This window comes from Drosophila busckii, chromosome 3L (genome assembly GCF_011750605.1).
Source record: "Drosophila busckii strain San Diego stock center, stock number 13000-0081.31 chromosome 3L, ASM1175060v1, whole genome shotgun sequence".
NCBI classification, from domain to species: domain Eukaryota; kingdom Metazoa; phylum Arthropoda; class Insecta; order Diptera; family Drosophilidae; genus Drosophila; species Drosophila busckii.
In genome coordinates this window covers 2,861,975-2,885,943 of record NC_046606.1, presented here as the reverse complement: position 1 = coordinate 2,885,943, position 23,969 = coordinate 2,861,975, and the positions used below count along the sequence as shown (strand labels likewise).

Here is a 23,969-nt window from a genome sequence, read left to right as displayed (position 1 = left end):
GTGCCTGAAATTTAAGCCAGCAGTTAGTTGGCCAGCCAGCCAGCCAGGCAGCCAGTCAAAGGGCTAAAATGTCTAATTAATCGAACATTGCTGAACATTCGAGTGCGAAAAGCAGTGAACTGTGCCCTTTTAACCCTTTTGCGCTTTGAGCTTGCGTTTATTGCGCTTTTTAATTAAAAGCAGCTGAAGAAAGAAAGCAGAACGAAATGTTTTAAGCTGCAGAGCTAAACTAGCAAATTGCAGCGCTTTAAGCGCAAAATCCTTCATATTACCAACGCATTGCAACATTAGATACGCCGCAAGCTTGCAATTTATGTGCATTATGTGTCTGTTTGTGTGTGTGTGTGGCATTGCATTTGCATTTGGCACCTTGACCACAGCTGCCACTTGTCTATAGAATTGCTGTTGCTGCTGGCGTGGCTGTGGCAAGCAGACAAATCGATAGCTGCATATTCTTAACCGCAACATAAATGCTTTTAGCTGACTGGAAATCTTTGTTGTTTTTGTGCTTGTGTAAATATTTAGCTTAGGACAATCGAAACAATTTGTGGCAAACTATTTAACAATTTGAAGGCATATTTTAAGCAACTTGATAACTGCTGCACATTAATAATTGCTTAGCTTGCTTGTGTATTAGCAATTAATATTTGGCAACTTTGTGGTTTGACCAGCAACTACAAATAAGTTTAAATACCTTAAATCAAGCTAAGCATGCAATTATTTGCTTTGCTGCCAGCAAATTTCAATCGCAATCTGCAGCATTACGCTGGCAAACTGCAACCGCTGCATCATGGCATTTAAGAGCCTGACAACGGCAACAGCAACAGCAACAAAACGATTGCTCAAGACACCTCAAGCTGTCGCTTGCACTGCTTAGCAGCCAGAACAGTTTTTATCGCAGCGTTTAGTTGCGTCAGCTGCAGCTGTTGGCTGTTGGCTGTCTGACCTTCAAGTGGCGGTGTCATAACGTTGCAGCGAGCGACGTTACACAACTGCCAGCGAACTGCCATTTACTGTTGGGGCAATTTTTTTGTCGACTGGCTGCTAAAATTCAATTGCATACACAATTCAATTTCTGTGATCAACAACGCCGACATTGACAGCTCCCGAGGGAGTGGGAGAGTATCAGGCGTCAAAGCTTTAACAGCGTTACACAAAGCACTTTGATGTAACATGAAAATTGAGCACGCAGCGCCGGCGGCAAGCAACATGCCACATTTTATTGCAAAACAAAAAAAAAACAAAACGGAGGCGCGTTCTCGTATGCGGCAGCACTTGTATAATAATTCATAGCATACTTATGCGCGTCGAGCAAATGGGCAAATAATTACGCTAATTACACTTGCTGCGGGTCATACGAATATAAAGATCTGACTTGTGCCAGGTTGGGGTCATCATCAATCATTGAAATTGTGCGCTTGCTGGCATGCTAAATAAATCATAAAAAACAAAAACAATAATAAAGTTTTTAGCAACAAAAGCGCGCAGCGTTGTACTGACTGCGGTCAGTGGGCGCTTAGCTAAGGACCTCAACAATTGTTTTTTCTCTGTGTGTGTGTGTGTTGGTGGTCTTTGTGGTTGCTTCACCTGCCCACTGTTGTTCGCATGCTAAACAAACTAACGGAAGTTGTGGGCGTTTTTTTGGTGTTGGCATAGGCGTGTCTGCTGCGTGGGAAGTGCGCTCGGCTGCGTTTTGTGCCGCTGGCAGACTAAAAATCATGTCCGAGCCTGAGGCCTGCATTTGAGCGTTGTGTACGTGTTTGAGCTATAGTATATACATATATGACTGTGTGTGTGTGTGTGTGTGTGTATGAGTGGGATTCATTATCAGCTCAACGTCAGCGCTTAGCACCCAATTTAAGCAGCTTGGGCTTTTGTTATTGTCCCTGTTGTCACAACCCACACAATCCCCACACACTTTTTGCTTGTGTCCTGGCACAACTTTTACTCTTGTTAAGGATTTAATGCGCAACTCGTTGATGCGTTACTTTTCACGCCCTTTTTTTCCTGTTTTGGGCACAAAGCCCAAAGCTGTATGACGCCTAAATTATGCAGTACCTTCAACAGTTTTTGGACATGTGCCCAGCGTCGTTTTGCCAGTCAGCGGGTCGCCTTTGCTTTTATTGTTTTTTTTACATTTGGCAACAGCACTCGCGTTATGCAATTATTGCATTTTTAATTTGCATGCCAAGCATGGACGTAGCTAGGACAGGGCAAGAGCAATGCTGGCACCCCTAGATAATGCAATTAATTATAATAAATACTATTCAGTAATAAATTGTAAAAACAGAAATAATACACACGTATAAATTTATTTGCAAGTTTTTATAAACTGCCGCCTGCTTAGCATGATCGACTTATTTTATTTCAATTTCAGACCCCCTAAATTATACAATGGCTGCGCTCATGATGCCAAGTCATTTAAAATAATTGTGACAGCAAACAGTATAAACCCAATGAACAAGCATTTTAGTTGAGTCGACAGACAACTGCCAAGGGTCGGCAATCAACAAGTTGGCCCTATGTGGTGCTCAGTGTGAGAGATTTTTGGCAATTGTCTCATGAGTTTGGCTAAACACTTATGCAATAAATGGTCTATTAAAGTAATGTTAAAGTTGGGAGCATTCTGATCACTACTTTATGTATTCAACAGTGAGTTTTCAAAAATAATAATGATATCGTTACGTTTTGATTTGCTGCTTTTGATATTGATGTAACAACCTTTTGTTACTGATGTAACTCTATTTGCTCGCCCAGTTTAGTTACTTTATTTAATCTGCCTGTCGTGGCTGAGATATAGCCTCTCAAAAATATATACTGATTTTTGGCAAAAATTTACAGGGGTTACATCACGTTTTTTGGCAAAATATCGAAAATCTTAAAACTTCCAAATTTGAATGCAGTTTTATTCTTATGCATCTCACGAGTCCAACAATGCATGAAACTCCGCAATCGGATGCAATTTCGCTGCATTACCGCTTATCGAAGTGCGATATTTCACGAAAATTTGTCTTCTTTGCTTACTATTTTGATCATAACTTCACCAAATAATTTTTATATCAAACAAGCTTATACTCATTTTAATTGTGCTTTCTATGCCAACATATTTGGCGTACAAAGCATTTGGATCGGATTTTGTTTAGCCGAGTTATAGCTCTGCAAAGTTTGAAATTAAACAAAAAGTAGCTCTTTGGCATTGGTTTTCTTGCCATAACTATTTCAAAAAACATTTTTTATTGATCGAATACAACAGCATATGTTTATTTAGTATCTGATGAGTAAATAAAGCCTAAAAACACTTCTGTGTGCTTTTCTTTGGCTGAGATATGGCCTCTCAAAGTTAGAAAGTGATAGGAAATGAACGGCATCATTTTTGACAAAAATTTACAGGGGTTACATCACGTTTTTGCCAAAATATTCAAAATCGTAGACTTTCCAAGTTTGAAATGCAAAGTTTTAATTCTTATGCCATCTCACGAGTCCTAACAAGCATGAAACTGCGCATCGAATGCAAATTCGCGTAATTACGGCTTACAAAGTGCGATATTTCACAGAAATTTGGCTTGTTAGTTTACTATTTTGTTCATAACTTCCCAAATAATTGTTTAATATTTAAAATTTTAATGCAGTTTTGTTCAGATGCATCTCACGAGTCTAACTTTGAAGTCGGACTCTATTTTGTTGAGTTTCAGCCTTGCATCGCAAGCGTTTGGTATTGATGTTCCAATCTTTTGTTATTGATGTAACTAGTTATTCTCCAGTTGAGAGTGGCGTTGGCCGCTCCCTGCCAATGAAATAGATACATACTATCCTGCATACCTGTCATCCAGCCAATAGTTGTACCCAATTCAAATTGAACGTTTACATTCAACTTGAACTTAGTTCTGATCTTAATTCGCTTTATTGCGATTATTTATATGTTGTACATCAACATTCAAACCAACAATTTGTTGTTAGCGTGCATCTTAAACTTTGGTTGTTGATGTACAAAGCTAACAACCTTTGGTTGTTGATGTACTAGCAACAACTTTTGGTTGCTGATGCAGAACAAACAAAATTTTGTTGGTTATGTACAAAACAAATAACCTTTGGTTGCTGGTGTACAAACAAATTGTGTGGCACATAAACAAAAAAATGTTGCAATTTGCATCAACAACCATAGGATGTGTGTACATCAACAATCAAAGGTTCTGTCGTTATTATTTCGTTGAGTTGAAGCCTTTAAAAGTTGGAAATGAATAAGGATAAGCCTGTGCAATGAGCAATAAAAGAAAAATGAATGTTAGTTAGACCATTTAGTTAAAGCCACGAACAGTTATTTCAATTTAATACTTGGCTGAGTATTTGCAGCTGCGTTGCATGCGTTGTCTTAATTAAAACATGTCGAAAGCAGATGAATTGCCGTCGAGGCGTTTGATGCGCTTTATCTGGCTAATTGCATTAGCTGCCGCGCATTATGGCGTCTCATAAAGAGTTGAGCAACAGCAACAACAACAGCTTGTTGCAAGAACGGCCATATCTGACACCCGAAAGCGATTTGTCTGCGCGTCTAATCAGACAATTACATATAACAATTACACGAGCAGCGCAATGAGGCGCAATAAATTATAACGCTGGGTGGTGGGGCATGTACTTGAGAGCCAGCCAAGTGTAACAGTGCCACATGCCGCACGCGCCCCTTAAATGGCTTAATTGTTGGGCAACCCAGCAACGAAAAAATGGCTGCTCTCAACAAGTATGCGAAAATCAATAGGCTGTGAGGCAAAAACGTGTTTTTGTATTTTTTTTGGCATTTTTTTGGAGCGGCTTGCGGCATTCAGCGGGCGTGCGTTATTAATTGGGCAGTGTTACGGCTGCAAAATACTTTCACGCTCGTTTTCAAGTTACCTTGTGCCCAGTGCCACGTGCTTTGCGCTTTGAGCAGTCATCGACATGGTCCTAATGGCTCGATAGCACGCAAAGGCCGACTGAGCACAAGACAAACATCTTGAGGTCTTTACCTTCGAGCCAATGCGGGCGGAATTAGCTGACTGTGCTTCTGTGTCTGTGTGTGTGTACTACAATTTAACTTTTCAACTTGCAGCTGTTCCAATTTATGCTGTCCACTGATTTAGCGCTGGCGGTCAAGGCTGGCAACGCACCTGGGCAGCTGCTTGTAAATTTATGTCCATAAAAAGGCAACAATAAAAGGGCTAGCGGAAAAATGTGTGTCTGTGTGTGAGTGTAAAAAGGACGACGTTGAAAATAAAATCAACAATAAATTTTGCATGCTGCTATATTACGAAACAATAGCCATGACCAGACCTCACACCCACACCTACCTACAACCCTATATAAAACCTGTCTTTGCTGGCTGGCATACAAACTGCAATTGGTATTTTTATTGCGTGCTCAACACGGCGTATGCGTAATATAACAAGGCAAAACAGTTGCCAGGACAAGTCGTAACGTTGCGCTCGGCTTTTTATAGCCATCTTTTTGACTTATGCGCCATAAAATGCCATAAAATGAAATTATATTGCATATCAGCGAAATATAAAACTCATTTCTTGCTACATATTGATTGCAATTTCCATCAGCGAAATATATTTTTGACACAACCTTCGTCATGTGAAATTCACAATTAAACTGCAGCAGTTCGCAGTTCGACTCGCGCATTGAGCTTGCGACTTTAAAATTAGCCATGGCTTATTTATTTAGAAGCTCGGCGACTGTACTTGCTGCCACACACAATTTGCAATTTGTGTGTTTGGCTTGGCAAAAAGAGTTCATGGTCTGCTAATTTCGCATTTATGCTGGAATTTCGTATTTCGTTTGTGCGCTTTTTTATGTTTATGCGTGACGCGTGCGCCCGCCCTGGCTCGATTACGTGCGGCGCACATCAAAGTAACCAAAAGACGCGCCCACATTATACGCTCGAGGCAGTGCGTAGCGACGCTTAATGAACAGCACGCTGACTGGTTGGTTGGTTGGCTGGCTGGCTGGCTGGTTGACTGGTTAGTGAAGCTTAAGGTTAAGTCGGAGCTGTTGACACAACTGTTGATTAAGCATGCGCCTTGCTGAATGAGGAACTTTTGTCATCATTAATCAGAGTGCGGCGTCCTGACAACTGACAAAGCTGCAGTCATGTGAGCAACAAGCCATGTGAAGAATTAGACTTGTCTAAGATCGCACAAGAGTGAAAAAAATGCCAAAGAGTCAACACTTTGACAGTTTATTTTGCAGTGCTCTGCACAGCTGAGTCTGATTAAAAACGAGCTTACTCACAACAACTTTGAACTTGAAGTCGAAGCCAGACAGACCGACAGACAGGCAGAGCTGCCACAAAGCATTTGAAATCAAATGCGCAAACGTTTGAGGCATCTCGAGCTGGCAGGCTTTGCCTTTGCCGTTGCAGCAACAATTACATAAACTTAATAACTTGATAGCCAAAAGATAAACTGAAAGAGCTGCAAGCGGCTCAGGCGAGCCCAAACAGTCCTTGGGGAGCTGTCTGCTCTAATGCCAAACTGACTACAAGTTTACAATTTCCAAGCATTAGCAACAGCCGAGCGAGGGCATTTGCCTGCAGTACTTACATACAGACTGGGGCTGGGGCATACAGTTTTATGGCCGCAAACAATTTTGCAACGTTACGTAAAGTTTTCATCGAAAATGGCCGCAAGTTCGGTTGAAGAAAAGAGCAATGGGGGACAGGTTAATGTTGTTGTTGTTGTTGCTGTTGTGGCTATTGCTGCTGGCTTCACTTTACTTATTACACTTACAACTGTAAACGAGCGACGGGCGTCGGGCGTCCAGGCTCGTTTGTTACAGTTAGAGTTGTTAGCCAACTGAAAGCCGCATGAATATTGCAAAAGTGAAAGTAACAGGCACTCAGTTTGCCCGGCCAACTTGTGTATTTGTGTGTTAACAATTTACTGCCCGTCTTGGCCAAAAACAAAAACATATGGCAGTTGCAACTTGTGCAACTTGCAACATTGCGCGCCACGTGCACCTAATGAGCTGCTTGCAATTAAACTGTCCCGCAGTTCGTTCTTTCTTGCAGTGCCCCATCAATCAAGTTGTGCTTATCGCGCAAAAACGCTGTCAACAAGCTGCAAGTGGCACACACTCACACACACACACATGTGTGGCATGCAGCAACAAACATTTCATTAGCATTTTGTAGCAAAGTTTGCTCAACTCCAAATGCTTAGACGCTACACAAATTTGTCGTTGACACTTGTCGATGGCCATACAATTTAATTGGCAAACATACATAGTCGGTCCCAAAAGGTTATGGCGGCAACAATTTAACAATGTCATAGACATTTTTTGTGTTGTGCTTTTATTGCGCATACGCCACATGCGCCCAGACAATAACAGTCTAAGCAAAAACATTTCCAAACTAATTTGGCAACTATTTTGGCAGCCACAAAACTGCAGACAGCAAACAAAAGTAAAAGAAAACAAACGTGCCGCACTTCAACGCACAAAGGATCAGACTAGAGTCGAACAGAACGACAACGCTGCTGGAATAATCATTTACAATAACAAAAGCAGCACAAGCAGCAGATGAGGGCAGACAAGCAACAAACAACAAACCCGAAAAAAATGAACAACTTTTGCGTGTATGCCCTTTGCGGCCATAATTTATAGACTATCTGCCAAAATATTCCAGCTGAACCATAAAGATTCAATTTCACAAGCAATTTATATTACGTAACCCCTTTTGAAAATTCCAGACACTGGCCAGCAACCAAGTGTGAGTGTGTGTGATTGGGTCTGTCTGTATGTGTGTGTATATGTGTGCGTGGGGGGGGCAGCAGCTGGTTAGCCAGACCACAAGCAGCAGGATTATTTACGAGTTGGCCTTAACTACACGTGCAATTGAAATCTGCGCCAACAAAAATGAAAATGAGCTTCTAACTCAAAGTTGGCTTGCCACATGAGCAGGCAACCAGTTGAAGACTGTCTGCTAAGCAACTTGAACGCTTAATTTACATTTGCGTGCTGGGTGCAAATTGAATTAAAATTATTGCAGCGAGAGAGAGAGAGAGAGACTGACAGTTAGACAGAGACTGACACGGCGACTCTCACGTGCAAAACTTTAATTAAATACAATTTTATTTGGCCTTTATTTTAGCTGCTTGCATCACAGTCTCATGTGTGTGTACTTATGTGTGTTCGTGTGTGTGTGTGTGTTATATAAAGTTTTAATTTGTTGACTTAACCGCAGTTACAGTTACAGCAGCAGTAGCAGCTGCAGCTCTGTTGCATCCACATAGCCAGGTCATAACTTTGCTTTATGCAACTTAACATGCATATCTCGTTGCTGGCAACCCTTGGGACTAGTCGCACTCTCGCAATCGTAGCCGAGCGCTCACTGTTTTACGCTTATCGTTCTCCAGCACACGCAGCAGCAACATTTTGCATGTTCCATTTGGTTTTTATTTCGCCTGCTGCTTGGTTCTTCTTCTTGTTGTTGTTGCTGTTGCTCGTTGCTTTTTGCACTGCTGCTGCTGTTGCTGCTACTGCCGCTGCCGCTGCTTAGCCATAAATATGCAGCTTAAAATGGCTTTCGACTGGCGGCAGCTTTTGGATTGCGAGCTTACGTAGCGTATGATTGATGCTACTCTAGTGTGCGCCAAGCGCCGCATTCACTTATTTATTTCTTATTTTCATTAAAAATGCATTTCATTAACGCTGCTGATCGAATTTCATTTATAAAACTTTAACTTTTAAGCCATCGTTTGCATAATTATTAATCATACGCCCCTTTAACACGTGAAATTATATTAACATAATGCAGATAAATAACACAAAATTATAAGCGATACTGTAGCCACATATCACAACTGTCGCCGACATAATTATAAATTATTAAATGCACATTTTTTATCGCTGCAAAAATATTCATTTAAATGTTAATAATAAACTGCAAGCGTTATGCATATTAATAAAGCGCCATTGGCTGTCGGTCTGTTTGTCTGTATATATGTATATAATGTCAACTTTGAAAAATGCTGCAAATTGCTGTGTGACAAAAGCTAAAGCGAAAAATGCCAACAATTTTCACGCTCTAATCAATCTAAATCGAACTTTTTGCCCGAAGCGCATTTTGCCAAAAGTCGCACACTCGTCACTTATGCTAAATTAACAAAAAAGAAAAATAGAAGAAGAATGATGCTGTATCTGTATGTAAATGTCAACGTCACATGAACGTTGGCAAGCCAAAAATCAACAAAGCTTGCAATTGCTAAGAGTAAATGCATAGAAGAATCTTTTGCCTTTTATGCAATTCTTTTTTTTTTATTAAACATTCTGTGTGAAGCTGCCGGCGGGGCGACTATATGACAAAATACATATATAAGATAAACACACTATACATTTGATATATCTATTTGAATTTAAGTATATATTTGTTTTGCTCTATTTGCCAGAGTATCTTTTCGTTGCATAAGCTGCACGTTTTTTTTTTGATATTTTATGATTATTCTTTGTGTGCTGTTTAGCTCTCTGAGGTCAAACATTGCATTTGCATTGAGAATTGAGCGCTGAGCTCCGTAGCGAGCAGTCAGTACACTTTGGCTATGGCTCTATTTGCTGTCAGAGACCTTGATACCTGCGCTCAAATTCGTTTGAGAATTGTCAGTTTAATTGATAGAAATATCAACTCACGTTGAGTGTCTGCCTCATGGCTGGCTGGCTGGCTGAGCTTGCCACGTGCAACGCTTGCATCAAATAAAAACTTTACAGTGCAATGTAAAGTTTTGTTTTTTTTTTTTTGTTGTAGGTTGTCGTTGTTGCCACATTCATTAGATGGCAGCAACAGTAGCAACATCATTGTTGTAGCTACAACAATGTTGCCTGAGATGAATGAATGAATGAGTGAGTGAGTGAATGAATGCACAAAAAGTATGCGCTGACAATGTTTTTAGCATTTGTTACAATACAAAACGTGCAGCTTGGCAATGCAGAGCAGTCACCACGCCCAGCTCATTGCCTGCCTCGTGCTTCATCACGTGCTATTTCCAAATGGCTAATCAGTCAAATACCTGCTGGCAGTCCGCTCCCAAACTCGCTGTCAACTTTCGTCCTGCACGGCAGTCGCTCCATCGCTTCTGCTTCTATTTCTGTTTTTTGTGCAGAGCAGAGTTTTTAGTTTTTCGTTTTTCATTCGCTTAACTGCAGCATGTAAATCCCCGGGCAACGAATTTATAGCATCAGCTGTAATCACACCTCGTGTAGCGAAGGCTTTCAAGCTTTACGCTCTAATGAAGCTACTACTACAACAAGCAACAATCCCGCTGTGCCGCCGGCAGCAGCAGCAGCAGCAGCAGCATTTAATGAGTTTAGTTTCAAAACTGCATATTCGCTTAATACGCATAACGGTGAGCGCGGCGAGCTGAGCTCAGCTCAATACAATTTGCGTGTAGCAATTGAGTTTCTTAGCCAACAATAGACGCACACACAGAAGGCTGAGAGCGCTTATCTCTTATTGCCAGGCTGTTATTAGACTAGTTAGTCGTAAACCACTATGGGCGAGGACACCTTCTGTACAGATTGCCATTCTACATATGGCCAAACACACGCAGCTCTAATTAAGCCAATCAACATGCTAGGCGCTGCTAAGAAAATTTGCTGCTTCATGCTTCAATAAAAGACGCCATCAATGTGCAAATTAGTCGGCTGATGGCTAATCAAGCGCAGCAGCGCACTGACGCGCCCACACACACACACACACAGCTGCTCTGTGTGGGTGTGTATGTATGGCAAGCACGTAATCCGATTAATAAAGCGATTCGAGTACAGTGATTAGCAATATTTTCCATAATTAACTCACATTAAGTCGTGCCACAAAGCCACAAGCAATGGCAGCAAACAAAACTTGACGATCGAATAGATTAAATCAAATGCTTATGGGCTGCACTGCAGACGAGAGTTGGCAACTTTTGTTGCTTTCAACTTTAATATGAAACATTGCGTATACGCAACTTTAACTCTCAAGTCTATTCGCATGGCCATCTCTGTCGCTCTTAACAATTAAGCGCTAGCTGAATAGCAGCGCTTATTTGACAGCTTTGCTATTTGTGTAGTTGCAATACAAATTCAAGCGCTTAAGTACTTCAATGAAACTTGAAACATGGTCGCGCTGATATCGCTGGCAGCTTTATGGCCACAGCGTGGCCACGGCTACAATCCGCTGGGAGCTCGCGGCATAGGGAGGGTGCTAGCTAGTTTAATTTAAACTTGTAGCACAACTAACGACAGTTTTTTAATTAAAATACCAAAGACAAAGAGGAAGCACTCGATTCCCCAGCGGCCGCAGCCAGCGAGCAGACAGCGCGAAAAACTTTGCGTAAAACTTTTGAAATACACCTGAGTAGCAGGTAGCAAAAGCAGGAAAGGGACAGGAAAACGAAAACGGCAACGGCAACGCAGCAAATGTGTTAAATTATTATGAAGCACTTCACAGCGTTGGCGCTACACTTGCAATGCGCTGCAAAATGCTGTCAATTGCAATTGAGACAAGCGCAAAGTAAAAGCACAAAGATCAATAGCACTCAATTGCAGCAGCCAACTCGATTGGCACAGCGGCATGTGGCAAGCAGCATGTGGCATGCGGCAAGAGGCATGCTTAGCCGTAATCTTGGCTCAACATTTACTTGCCTTGTCCTTAACCTTTTGCCAATGGCCAATTTGTTGAGACAGCCTCAACTCTGCCCAAAACCTATTTGCATAGCTGACTTGACAACTGGCGCTTGAGGCGCCTTAGTTTGTAACTCTCTCGCTCTCTCTCTCTCTCTCTCTCTCGCTCTATCTGTGTGTGCTTCAATGAATATTTAAATTGGTAAGAGTGGCTGCTAGCACTACAGTTTGACTGCTGCTTGGCGCTGATAATAAAAGCAATTAATTTTTTAGTAAAAAAAATAAAAGTCAAGAAACTGGCGTAAAGAAATCCTGCACAGGAGCTTGGACTTTAGCTTGAGCAGTTGAAATTGCTTAGCTCAACGCTTCCTCTAGGCGGAAGTGAGTTTTAATTGAACGTTAAATTGCGCAGAAATCTGCGAATAACTGTGCAAATTTTAACGTTAATTGCTTGACCACCCCACCGTCTCTTAATTGGCGTGGCCCAATCTTCGCTCTGCTGAATATTTGCTTAGAAATTTAGCTGCACAACACTTAATTCGATTACTCACACTCTTGCTGCTTGTTGCTGCTGCCTTTGTTGCAATCATATAAACGAGCTGACGTGCATCTTCTATTTGCCCAAAATGACAAATTGCTGATTCGTCTGCGTGTGTGTGTGTGTGTGTAAGTCAAAGTGAAGACACTAACAGCCAACGCTAGTGAACGAATGGCAACGGGCAATGCGCAACTTGCAGCTTGTGCTTGCAACAACGGAAGTCGACTTGAATGCGCTTTCAAAATGCTCTTAAATTATTTTAAAATGTTGCTGGCCCCACACACACACAATAAGCGTCACTTGAGTGCTTGCAATTATCCTTAAGTGTGCGCACATTCAAGAAGTTTAACTGCAATCACCATTTTTTTCTCTTTATACTTACAAGCAACAAATTGTTGCAGAAAACAAATTAAAAAATTCTATACAAAATATATAGAAAATATGTCTTTGCATGATTGGCAACGTCATGTCAAATCTAACGAAACGCGCTATGCTATGCGCTCAGTCTCTTTCGCTCTTGGTGCACAGCATAAATAAATCACGCTGCTGCGTATTTATGTCTATTTAGATATATAGTTATTGTTGTTATTCATGAACGAATTCAATGACAGTGGCATCGTGACTGCATGCTGCGGTTAAATCCATCAAGCTGCTCTTTGCCACAAAAAGCACTGACTACTGTTCATATTGGAAAAAAATACGCTGCGTATGCGTAATTAGTGTTGCTAAGCTTAAACAAAAATTATTTGCATAATATCTTCGCACTGCACGCAAAAATGTAAAACAAAAAATATAAATTCTATAGCAGCTGCTTTGTTAATTAGTTATATAAAATGCATAAATTTAAGCAGAGCCTGATTGCTGTAAAAATATGTTTGCTTCTTGTTTAACATGCGCCACTTATGCAAATTGCTTTACATATTTGCATGAGTGAGAAAAATCTGCCAGCACTGAATGCCTAAAATGTAAATGTTATGCTTTATTGATTTAATGATAGCACACACAGTTTATAAACCACATACTTAAGCACACATACACACACACGCACATACATTCATCTATATGTAAATTGCATATTAAATTGTTTTTATATAGCGCATAAATCTTTTAGAGCCATTTGTTTTTTTTCAATCGTTCGCTGGTCAATCAGCACATTAAGGCGATTATCGCATCTATTTATTATGTTGTTAAATTCCGCTTGTTTAAATAAAATGAAATGCATTTACTGTTGAATAAATGCATCTGTTGTGGTGCGGCATACACAAATGCCATGAGCGCCATCAAATTTGAAAACTTATATGAAAAAAGTGACTTACACATTTGAGAAATATCAAGTTACCCCGTAGCGACATATGCAATTAAATCAACGTCTGAATTTTTTACGCTAATAAAAATAAAAAGGAAATTGAATTTAAAAATAAGCAAATGTATGATCATGACAACGTTATGATCTAAGCCCATTCTAAATTTATAGTCATAATATTTTTGCTTGTTAACACATATTCTTTGCATTATTGACTGCATTTTAGCCAACTGCAACTATGCAGCATTACAGCAAAGCTTTCATAATGTCATTAGCATAATTCATACACACATATTTTTTGCTCATCGCCTTCATCTTTCATTTGCTGCTATAATTATGCATAATTAAAACACAGTCTGTGATAATGAACCGGGCTGGGTCAATGCACAGTTTTAAAGCCACTTTGTCACTGTTGGGTGGAATGCATTGGCCAAAGCCGTTGGCACACATGCTTATAGACAGCACTGGATGGCAACACAAATGAGCACCAGGCAAGCAGTCTGTGGCTTTGGGGCATGGTGTTTGTTGTGTGTCGCCTTTGAAATAGTTGCTGCTGCCATTGGCAACACAGTTTAAATGCAACGCCAAGCACCCAGAGATTATTGCATAATTTTCAAGCTCACACATACACATACACTTATGGTTAGCTCGCCACAACTATGCACACAAAATGGTTAAAGTGAAGTAACGCCAGCGGGGCCGCCATGCTGGCCAGGGCTTAGTCTGCCAACGACGATAATAAATCGTTCAGTTTTGTCCGTACATATACATAAAACTTACCAGGTTAGCCGCAAGCTAGATAACGAGGAGGACGACGAGGACAACAGGACAACGGTCGCTCATTAAATATAATTTGCGCTTGCTTTTAATTAAAACGCGCACAATGCAGCATTTAAAAAATAGTTGGCGCCAGCTAATTTTTAGCTGACTATTTACATAATTCAATTAAAATTAAGTTATGAAACGAAAGCGTATTTTCTATTTTGATAACTCCTGTTGTCCACTTAGCTATGCAAATCGTTGTGCGACTGTCACGGCCACTAAGAACACACTAAGCACCGAGCGGGGCGTGGCGGGCGGTGCGCGGTGCAAAGTCACGTGCTGTTGCGTGAGTTGAATTTGTTTTAGTTCGCAAATGAAACAGTAAATACGTGTGAGAGTTACGCATGGGGTAGAGAGAGTTTAAGTAATTAGGCTTTTGGCTGCATAATCTAGCTATCTCTTTCTAATGTGTATACTCCTGAGCTCAGTGAAATTAAACAGTGTTGTAAAGTTGCTGTGACCAACAATATAAGGCGATTAATTAACTTAAAGGCAATGAGATACTGCAGCTTTCGATGTGAGCTGCTGCTGTTACTCACTTGAACTATTGTTCACTAGCTAAGTTGCTTGCTTGCTGTTTTAACTGCTCACTCCGCTACTCAGCAAAGAAGTTACAATTTGAATTGAAATCATTTAATTATATTATGTAGCACTAATGAACTACTTGATAGAAATAAAAACACGCAAATGCAGCTTACAAATTCACAGCTTACTCGCAGCTTAGTCAGCCTGGCAAGCTTAAGCGGCTCGAAGCAAAAGAAAAAGGCTGTTGTAGAGCTTAGTTTATTTCTTTTGAAATCCGGTGTGTATCACTCTTGTATGTTCCTGCAAATATCAACACACAATAAAGCGTAGGTCTCTTTCAACAAATTGTTAACAATTGACAAACGGCGTCGAATTCATGCAGCTCACAGTGGGCTAGAGATATTATTTTTCAGATATTATTATCAGCCCTAAATCAAACTGCATAGCACATTTAATTGCCACTTTAATACTGTATTATATATAAAGAATATAGACATATAATATTTATAAAATCATATGAAATTAGTGTAAAAAATTTTGTGTTTATTTCTTCAAAACTGCTCAATTTCAATTAATTTTTGCTATAATAAAATTAGTCACTGTTAAATTCGTTTGTTATGCCTAACATTAGATATATATAACAAAAGAAATGCATAGCTAATGCAATTCGCTCCCATTATACAACAACTTGCTGTAGCTAGCTATATAAATCAGATCAGAGCAATTTGTTGAGCTGTAAAAATAAAATGAATTTGTTGGCGCGGTTACTGGTGATACTTTCACTTGGGCTAATTGCTAAAGGTAAATTTTGGACACTTAAGCAAATGTAGACTTACCTCATTATTATTATTTTCATTATTTCAGACCCATATGCACTGGCTATTAATGATGTGCATGTTAATGTCAATGTTAATGTAAATGTTAACGTTGGCGTTCTAAGAACTTTGAAGAACCAGACCAGAGTTCAAAAAGTTACGCCACAAAATTATGCGGATCCAGCTCCTATCTATACACCCACGCCTCTCTGGGATAATAAAAGTGGAGCCGATGATTTTTTCGGTGTTCTAAATGACAGCGTGACTGCAAACTACACAGGACATATTGATTCTGGTTTTACAAACCCCCCAAGATCCCAACCAAGTAAAGATGCTTCTGCGAGCAATAGCAAGGATCTTGGTATTAGACCTCTCAAGATTGAGCCATGGGTGGATTCTTATGGAACTCTAAATGACCAGTATTCGACCTCTTCAGACTGATCCATGGGTGGATTCTTATGGAACTCTAAATGACCAGTCTTCAAAGAAATCAGCTCCAGTTAATGATTTCACTCTACCAAAATCCCAACCACAAGAAATTTATCCTGGTTATTTAGGGCCCCTGCCTAATGCTGTCAATCTACCAAAATCCGAACAACGAGGAACTGATCCTCGTTTTTCCCAACCACGAGAAATTGATCCTTTTTTTAGGCCACAGCCTAATGATGTCACTCTACCAAAATCCCAAATCACTGGACCATGGCTCGATTCTTTCGGAACTCTAAATGACCAGTCTTCAAAAAAAGCAGCGCCATTTAGCGAAGCCAAGGATATTACACAGACCCCGTACAGTGGTTTTTGGGGAGCATTAAATAACCAGCCTTCGATGAAAAAAACAGCTCCAACAAGCGGACCCAAGGATTTCGGGTATCTACGGGACCATCCTCTAAAAAAAGGACTAATGGATTATTTCGGATCGCTAAGTCAGCAGCCTTCAAAAAGCGGAATGTTCGGTTTCAACATTTTTTAATGTCACAAAAATCAAATTTATAAAGAAAATTAATAAAAAAAAATACATTGACTGTTTAGCTTAGCCTTAAGTATGCTAATGCTCTGCCCAAAATTAAAGTTTTCCAGCCCACAGTGCAGCGCACAAAAGGTAAAAGGTATCTAAATTGCAAAGTCTACGCAGGAAATTGATTGATTTCCGCTTCGAGCTGTTGGCCATCATGCAACAGCAAGCAGTCAATTAATATACGGCTGATATAAGAAGACATTGATAGATATTAAAGCCACAATATTGAGTTGCAATTAGCCATGCTGTAAACTGACAGTTGCCGCTCTTGTAATTGTGGCAAGGTTTTACTTGTTGTGCCCCCCATGGCAGTTGATAGCTGCAGTTGTGTTGGCAACAAACATAAACTTGTGCAAAATATATACACATATATATATATACTAAAGCGCCGCACATGTTTTTGGCAAATGAAGCCAATGGCTGCCAGCAGGCGACTCCATGTGCGTGTCTAAGCGTTGCATAGCCAGCCGTTTATGTTTGAATATCTTCTGTGTGTGTGTGTGTGTGTGTGTGTATATATGTATGCGTGGCTAAAAGCAAAAGCTTCACTTGTTACATGCTCAATTAAGCCGGAAATGACACCAGAGCCAACTAGAGTCACGCTTTGCATAGTTCTATATTTGGCACAGCAGTCGAAGCTTCAGCATATAAATAACAGGGCTGCATATTTAAACTGTACAAAGCTAAAGCTATTAACTTACTTTGCTTAAGTCAAAGCAAACAGTAGAATTATTATTTAAATTATTTTTTTTTGGCTTAGCGATTTATGCACGCTGCATAATTTAATTTATTTTAATGCAATTAGTATCAGCATATTTTTATGAATAGTCTATAGCTACTACAATTGACAACAGTTCAACAGTCAAACTGTTAAGTATATTAATTTTTTTCAATTGTGTTTCTCGTATTTGCAGCCCTGCTCTACACACAAACATTTGCATTTCCATGTGTTATATGTAAGCTTTCATATTTGGCCAACAGCCAGGCGACGCATGCCGCTTTTTGTTTCCTTTGATAAAACTAACAATAACTTAAAGCGTTGCATGTTAAATTTTACATTTTTCCGCAACAGTTTGCCAACTAAAAACACAAGCTGCAGTTGGCACTGTATTTATATATTTATTTTTATTAAATTTGTATATTTTGTAGTGTAACACGTTTGCCAAAATTTTGTCACCTTTGCTTTTGTTTATGCTTTTATGTTGCTGTTGTCAGTTGTTGTTGTTGTTGCTTTGCTGACTGGCTGCTGGGTCTCTATTATTTTCATAATAATTTAAAATGGCAGAGGTTGTAATTAGAGACGTATCCTTTTAGGCTTTAAGCAAATTATCGAGCTGACTAAATTGCTTTAGCAACTCGGGCAGGACAAAGCGGCTGGCAATTAGCGCAGCACGGCACAAAGCAGTCTCGCTCTAATGTGCTTAGTCAGGCCAAGTCCTTTTTGCAAAATGGCATAGGACACGTGCGTCACATACGGTGACACATAAACAGGCGCGCACACACATACGCAGTTGCATATATGCATAGACACATGTTTCGCTTTTGAATACAAGTAGGCTGACATTGTTTTCTAGGACATGGCGGGTTGTGAAAACTTTTGCCACCGAGTTTGAGGCGCTGGCGCGAAGGACATAACACACACACACACACACACACACACACACACACTAACACACACTTGGAATTGCAAATCAGTCGACTAATGTGTACATAATCAGTCATGTCCCAACATGTGAATTCCATTAGTGGGCTGCACGGCACATGCAAACAAACAAGCATTAATCAGCAGCACAGGACACAGCACATGCGGGTGACAAAGACCAACTTGAAAGAAAGAATGTATATGAAGACATAAATATATGAGAGCCCATGCTAGCTGTTTTGTTATTTATGCCTGCTGTCTCGCCATTTATATGGACAAACGCAAGCGGAAATAAGATTCGGTTGCCTACTTATGAGGGCAGCGCCCACTCTCAATCCCAATCCCACACATTTGCAAATAGGCATACAATCGACTTACAAATTACTGGAGCCACTTTGATTTATCCGCACATTCCCAATGCATTACAGCAATGCTACTGAAAGCCGACATCTTATTAATATGCCATTCATTTGCTTGCTTCATACTTCATTAAAGCGGCCGCCACTGCATCCGTCCTGCATGCCCGCTGTGCTGTATCCTGTGTGGTGTGTGCGTTGCCCTGCAGCCAACAAAAATTATGCGGCTCGTTTGCCAGTGCACCGTGACGGCGTCTTTAACTGAGGCCAGGCACTTGTGTTCTGGCCGCTCGTTTATATCCTTTTGTTCTCATTTATTTGCATGTCATTTGATTCTCTCTCTCGCACACACACACTGTGTGTTACTTTACAGCGCTACGAGTGTGCGTGTGTATATACAACGGTCACGTTTGCCAGGACGCCAGTTACTTATGGCTGTTGTGTGCATTATCAATATGCATTGTACGGCTTTGCTTTACGCTTTATATTTTACCAATGCTTACCCTTCAGCTAACTTGGCTATGTAAGCACACACAAGTTAAAGCATAAACTTAATACTTGCACTTCATCTTAAATCTGAAACCAAATTGACTAGCTTTGATTTTATTTTTAACAATTTGTTGCTGCAACTTTTGTTAGGGCATGCAAATGTCCTCACGCTTAGATTTTTTATTACATTTTGCGCTTCTTAACTCTCTGCACATTTTCTCTCGCTACTCTGTTATGCAGTTTAATAACGAATTGCTTTTTTATGGTTTCCGTCTTATGCAACAGTACAGAAATTGGCAAAGAAAACAAAATCAGAGCTAAAGCAAATTCTTTAATCATATTTTATTGTGTTTTTCTTTTTTTAGTCGCTTACGCTGTATTTTTTTTGTTGCAGTTTTGCAGTTTGTTTCTTTTTTTTTTTTGTTTAATTTTCAATGCAGCATTGTTGCTTTGTTAGCCAAGTTAAGTCAGCGCCAGCTTCCGTTGCTGAGAGTCGCTGTTAATGTCGCCGCAGTTGCCATTTGCGCACATTGTTCTTGTTGCTATTGCCGTTGGCATTGCCATTTGTGCGCCGAGCGTAATTAGTGCTCATGGCATAAGGCGCGCTTCCTCTACGCGCAACTCCTGTTGTTCCAAACTCAGTCATAACTAGTCTATAAAGCTCTATATATGTATGCGTGTAGACATCCAATTGTAATCACTTGCAGTTGTCTTCAGTGCTTTGTTCTAAGGACTGGCCAGGGCACACACAATTGTTGAGCAGTTTTAATGTTAACAAATTTGTAATTAAGCACGCATTGAATTCCTGCTAATTAAGGCTTAATCAAATGTTGCAGTTTATGCTAAGCAATTGCCTAATGGATTATTGGCTTTCAATTTAAAAGCCCTTGGCTCAATTCAAATTTGTATTTTCATAAATAAATTTGAAAGTAAGTTTCGCATCAACTTTTGCTGCTAATTGACAGTTGGCAACTTTCGCGACTTGATTGAAATCTTGCTTTACACCATTCCGACTCGATTGCCATTTGCTTTTTGGGCTATTGTTCAAGTTGAAGGCAGCATTGGCCATTAGTTGTACAATTAGTTGGCAGCGGCGTCAGACAAGCTCACGGGAACCGCCACCTGATGGCAGCAAAAGTTCAAGCAGCTCTAATTAATTTTCAACAGTAGCAGCAGCAGCAGTGGCAGCAGCAGCAGCAGCAGCAGCTGCTGGCTTGCAAATGTCTGTGTGTGTGCGTGTATTTGATTATTGTCTGTTGAATAAGCGCAACTATTTGCTGAAAAGAAAAAAGAAGTGTGCAAGAAATTGCAAAATGGTTAAGTTAACGCAGCAGCTGCAGCAAAAATAAACGTAAAACTATCAAAATGAGCAAGCTAACGCAGCTGTTCTCGCCTTCTTCGGCTCGCCCTTCGCCACAGTTTTAAGCTCTTTGATGTCTAACTTTTGCCAACAACAGCAAACACAACAACAGCAACAGCAACAACAACAGAAGCAAAAGCTGTGTGCGCTGAAAATTTAAATTTATGTATTTGAAGGCTGCATGGCAGCTGGCGGGCTCAATATTTTATTTATGCGTGCGTTGCCACCTTTTTGCATTTTGGCCTGGCATTTGCTTTTAGCTACAGCAGCCGCAACAACAACAACAACAACCACAACAGCACGAGCAACATGCGCTCAAAGCGCAAATATTTTTTATGCTGACGCTGCGCTGCGTTGTCAACTTTCACTTCAGCTACAGCTGGCCCGGCTCGTTTGTCTGTAAGCCCGGCTAGCTCTGGCATTAGCATTGTTGATTACCCATACGCAACGTTGCCGTTTGCCATTTCATTTAAACTTTAACTTGAATTATGTGACAAGGCAACAATTCCGAAATCTAATAAAATGAAATCACAATAAAATAATAGCAAAGTTGCGTAAAAGTTCCGACTGTTGCTGCAATGAAAGTTGCGTCTGAATGTCGCACTCTCCATCTCTCTCAGTGTATTTGTGTCAACAAGAAATCCATTAAAGCGTATTTTTTGGCCAAAAGTTTTTGGGTGCCATGGCCATTTCACTGATTGATTGGCATCAACAATGTGTTGCCTCAAAGGCCACCCCTCCTCAGTGAGGCGTAGCTGGAATTACTGCCAGGCCATAACACTCTCGCTCTGATGTTGCCAAATTTGCTGAGCGTGTGTAAGACAATAAAAATAATTGAGTGCCTTGCTGCTGCTGCTGCTGCTGCTGTTGCTGCTTGTTATGTTTGCGTTACTTTTGCTGTTCGGCCCACGTATTTTGATTGCCAATGTAGTGTAAATTGTGTCGCCTGCCGCACCTTACGCAACTTCTCGTTGCAGATTGGACAATGGAGATAAGGTCCAAGTCATTAACGCACGGCCCTTAGCCCAGAGCCTTTAGTCCCCACTCGTTAGTTGGGGATGATACTTATTTCCGTGCTCAGCCTGCCTGTCAAGCTGTCCGGCTAAGACAACGAGCTCAGCTATTTGCTGTAAAAAGTAACAAGCGACTGCGAAAACAAGTGAGAGGCGCTTTTTGTTATTACAGAGGAAATAACATTTATTGCAACAAGTTCTGCGCACTCGAGCTTAAGCATATAGTAGAAACTATCAGGGCCAGAGCTGTCAGTGCTGTCAATTTGACTATCAAGGGCAGCTGAGGGAAAAAATTCGATATCTTTTACATTTAGACTTAATAGGGTAGCGACATACATTTTTAAGCTTTGTTTATAATAATTCGCAGACACGCAGACTTAGTTTTTAAGTATGGCAAGTTCGAATTGTTTATCGTTTTAAGCACAGGAAAAATGTTTGAAAAAGGTTCTAATTACCGAGAAAAACTTCGGGGCTCTTGATCCATCAATCTATTTTTGTTGATTGGATCCTGATATTGCGCCGGCTGTTCTACATCCATCAGTCTATTTTTGTTGATTGGATCCTGATATTGTGCCGGCTGTTCTATATCCATCAGTCTATTTTTGTTGATTGGATCCTGATATTGCGCCGGCTGTACTACATTCATCAGTCTATTTTTGTTGATTGGATCCTGATATTGCGCCGGCTGTTCTATATCCATCAGTCTATTTTTGTTGATTGGATCCTGATATTGCGCCGGCTGTACTACATCCAGCAGTCTATTTTTGTTGATTGGATCCTGATATTGCGCCGGCTGTACTACATCCAGCAGTCTATTTTTGTTGATTGGATCCTGATATTGCGGCGGCTGTACTACATCCAGCAGTCTATTTTTGTTGATTGGATCCTGATATTGTTGCGGCTGTTCTACATCCATCAATCTCTTTTTGTTGATTGGATCCTGATATTGTGCCGGTTGCGATTCTTTTCTTATATTGCCTTGAACTCCAACTTGCTGTTGGTTTGCCTTGACCTTTGGAGTTCTTATAACGCCAACGGTAACATTTACGTTAACATTTACATTAGCGTACACATCATGTATAGCCAATGCATATGGCACTGGAGTAAAAAAAAAGTTAATTTTTTTGCTTTTTAACAATTCTGCAGTCTTTACCGTCGAGGACCAATACAAGGGAATATATCACCAGCAATAGCGCTAACAATTTCATTTTAATTTTAACTGCAAAACAAAAATCTGAGAACTGATTTATATAGCTAGCTATAGCAAGTAATTATATAACGTATGAAAATAGCATTATTATGCCAACTAATCGTAACGAATAGAATATATACGTTTTAGTATAATAAAAATAAATGACATGGTCTATACCATAGCAAATTCAAACTGAAAATCGTAAGAGCCCAGCAGACTTTTAGACAGTTTTGGTTGTTACAAATTTGTTCAATGAAGCTTGATTGCATAACAAGTAAGCTTGTATTTCGTTAGACTTTACATTGTAAACGGTTTTAATCCTAAGCTTTTACCAGCCTTTTCCCTTAGCACCAAGCCACATTAACTTGCCAGCTTGGCTGCGCTCCATGTCAGCGCTGGAATTCACTGCAATAATAAATTTGTTAGTTGAAGCTGCAAAGTTTTTTTTTTAATAATTGCTCTACCTTCGACCAACAGTCCAAGTATAAATGTTAACAGCAACAGCGATAACAAGTTCATTTTAATTTTTCTATACAATTGAATTATACTTTCAAATTTCTATTGAATGCCTGCAATTTTAAACGTGCCTAATCTTATTAAAGCCAAACTTATAGAATACGCTACAATTTGCCAGAGTGCACTGTACTTAAAAGTCTTATGTTGCCTTCTTAGAATTGCTTGTCGCTCTTTATGCCGGTCCCAATGCTATAAAATATTTGTTGCTTTTTCAAGCGAAATATGTTTCATGGCACATCAAAATCTTAATAAATACTAAAAAGCCATGATGAGCTGCCCATACAGCAAGCTATCAAAGCCGTTGGCAGTGATGTTGAGCCGCTGAGCTTGGCGGAGGCGATGGCGATGGCGATGGCTGCGGCTGCCGTCTCGAGCCGGGGCATTCCCAATGGACTTGGCATTTGCTCGTGCGTGTCGACAAGAATTTCAATTTGCAAACAATAAATTTGAGCAGCCAGTCGGATCCTTGGAGAGTGTGCTATGCTAGTTGTAGTACTGGCTTGTAGTCGTATTATTTGTGGCGCTACAAGCATAAATATTTAGATATATACATACACTTGGCTTGCAAGTGACAGTTGACAATGGCGCTTTGATTTGCAAGCGGGCTGAGCTTAAGAAAAGCCACATTTGTATGAAAATAATTTTAAATTTTGCATTATGCTTGCAACATCAGCTGAGCTTGAATAAAAAGAGAATGGCAACGCCAAAAAAGAAAGGAAATGAATCAATTTCCGTGTGGCAAACCATTAAAA

The 23,969-nt window shown here is 40.2% G+C and overlaps 2 protein-coding genes across 2 annotated transcripts; one reads left to right on the top strand and one right to left on the bottom strand.

The window, feature by feature from the left end:
- Positions 1–15,565: 15,565 nt before the first annotated feature.
- Positions 15,566–16,627, top strand: LOC108598077 (maker687). The gene is made up of 3 exons (XM_033293449.1): positions 15,566–15,620; positions 15,684–16,051; positions 16,110–16,627. The coding sequence occupies exons 1-3, from the start codon at positions 15,566–15,568 to the stop codon at positions 16,602–16,604; spliced, it is 918 nt and encodes a 305-aa protein (XP_033149340.1). The 3' UTR covers positions 16,605–16,627.
- Positions 16,628–21,755: 5,128 nt separating this feature from the next.
- On the bottom strand, positions 21,756–23,618 carry LOC117134774. The gene is made up of 3 exons (XM_033293448.1): positions 23,501–23,618; positions 21,965–22,607; positions 21,756–21,789 (listed from the first exon to the last, which is right to left on the bottom strand). The coding sequence occupies exons 1-3, from the start codon at positions 23,616–23,618 to the stop codon at positions 21,780–21,782; spliced, it is 771 nt and encodes a 256-aa protein (XP_033149339.1). The 3' UTR covers positions 21,756–21,779.
- Between the last annotated feature and the right edge of the window lie 351 nt (positions 23,619–23,969).

What these genes read in the sequence shown, in the direction of transcription:
- LOC108598077 (XM_033293449.1), top strand. Translation starts at nt 15,566, where the DNA reads ATGAATTTGTTGGCGCGGTTACTGGTGATACTTTCACTTGGGCTAATT. An exon ending in ACTTGGGCTAATTGCTAAAG is followed by an intron (nt 15,621 to 15,683) that starts GTAAATTTTGGA and finishes TCATTATTTCAG; the next exon opens with ACCCATATGCACTGGCTATT. An exon ending in CTTATGGAACTCTAAATGAC is followed by an intron (nt 16,052 to 16,109) that starts CAGTATTCGACC and finishes ACTCTAAATGAC; the next exon opens with CAGTCTTCAAAGAAATCAGC.
- LOC117134774 (XM_033293448.1), bottom strand. Translation starts at nt 23,618, where the DNA reads ATGCCAAGTCCATTGGGAATGCCCCGGCTCGAGACGGCAGCCGCAGCC. An exon ending in AACGGCTTTGATAGCTTGCT is followed by an intron (nt 22,608 to 23,500) that starts GTATGGGCAGCT and finishes TTTTTACTCCAG; the next exon opens with TGCCATATGCATTGGCTATA.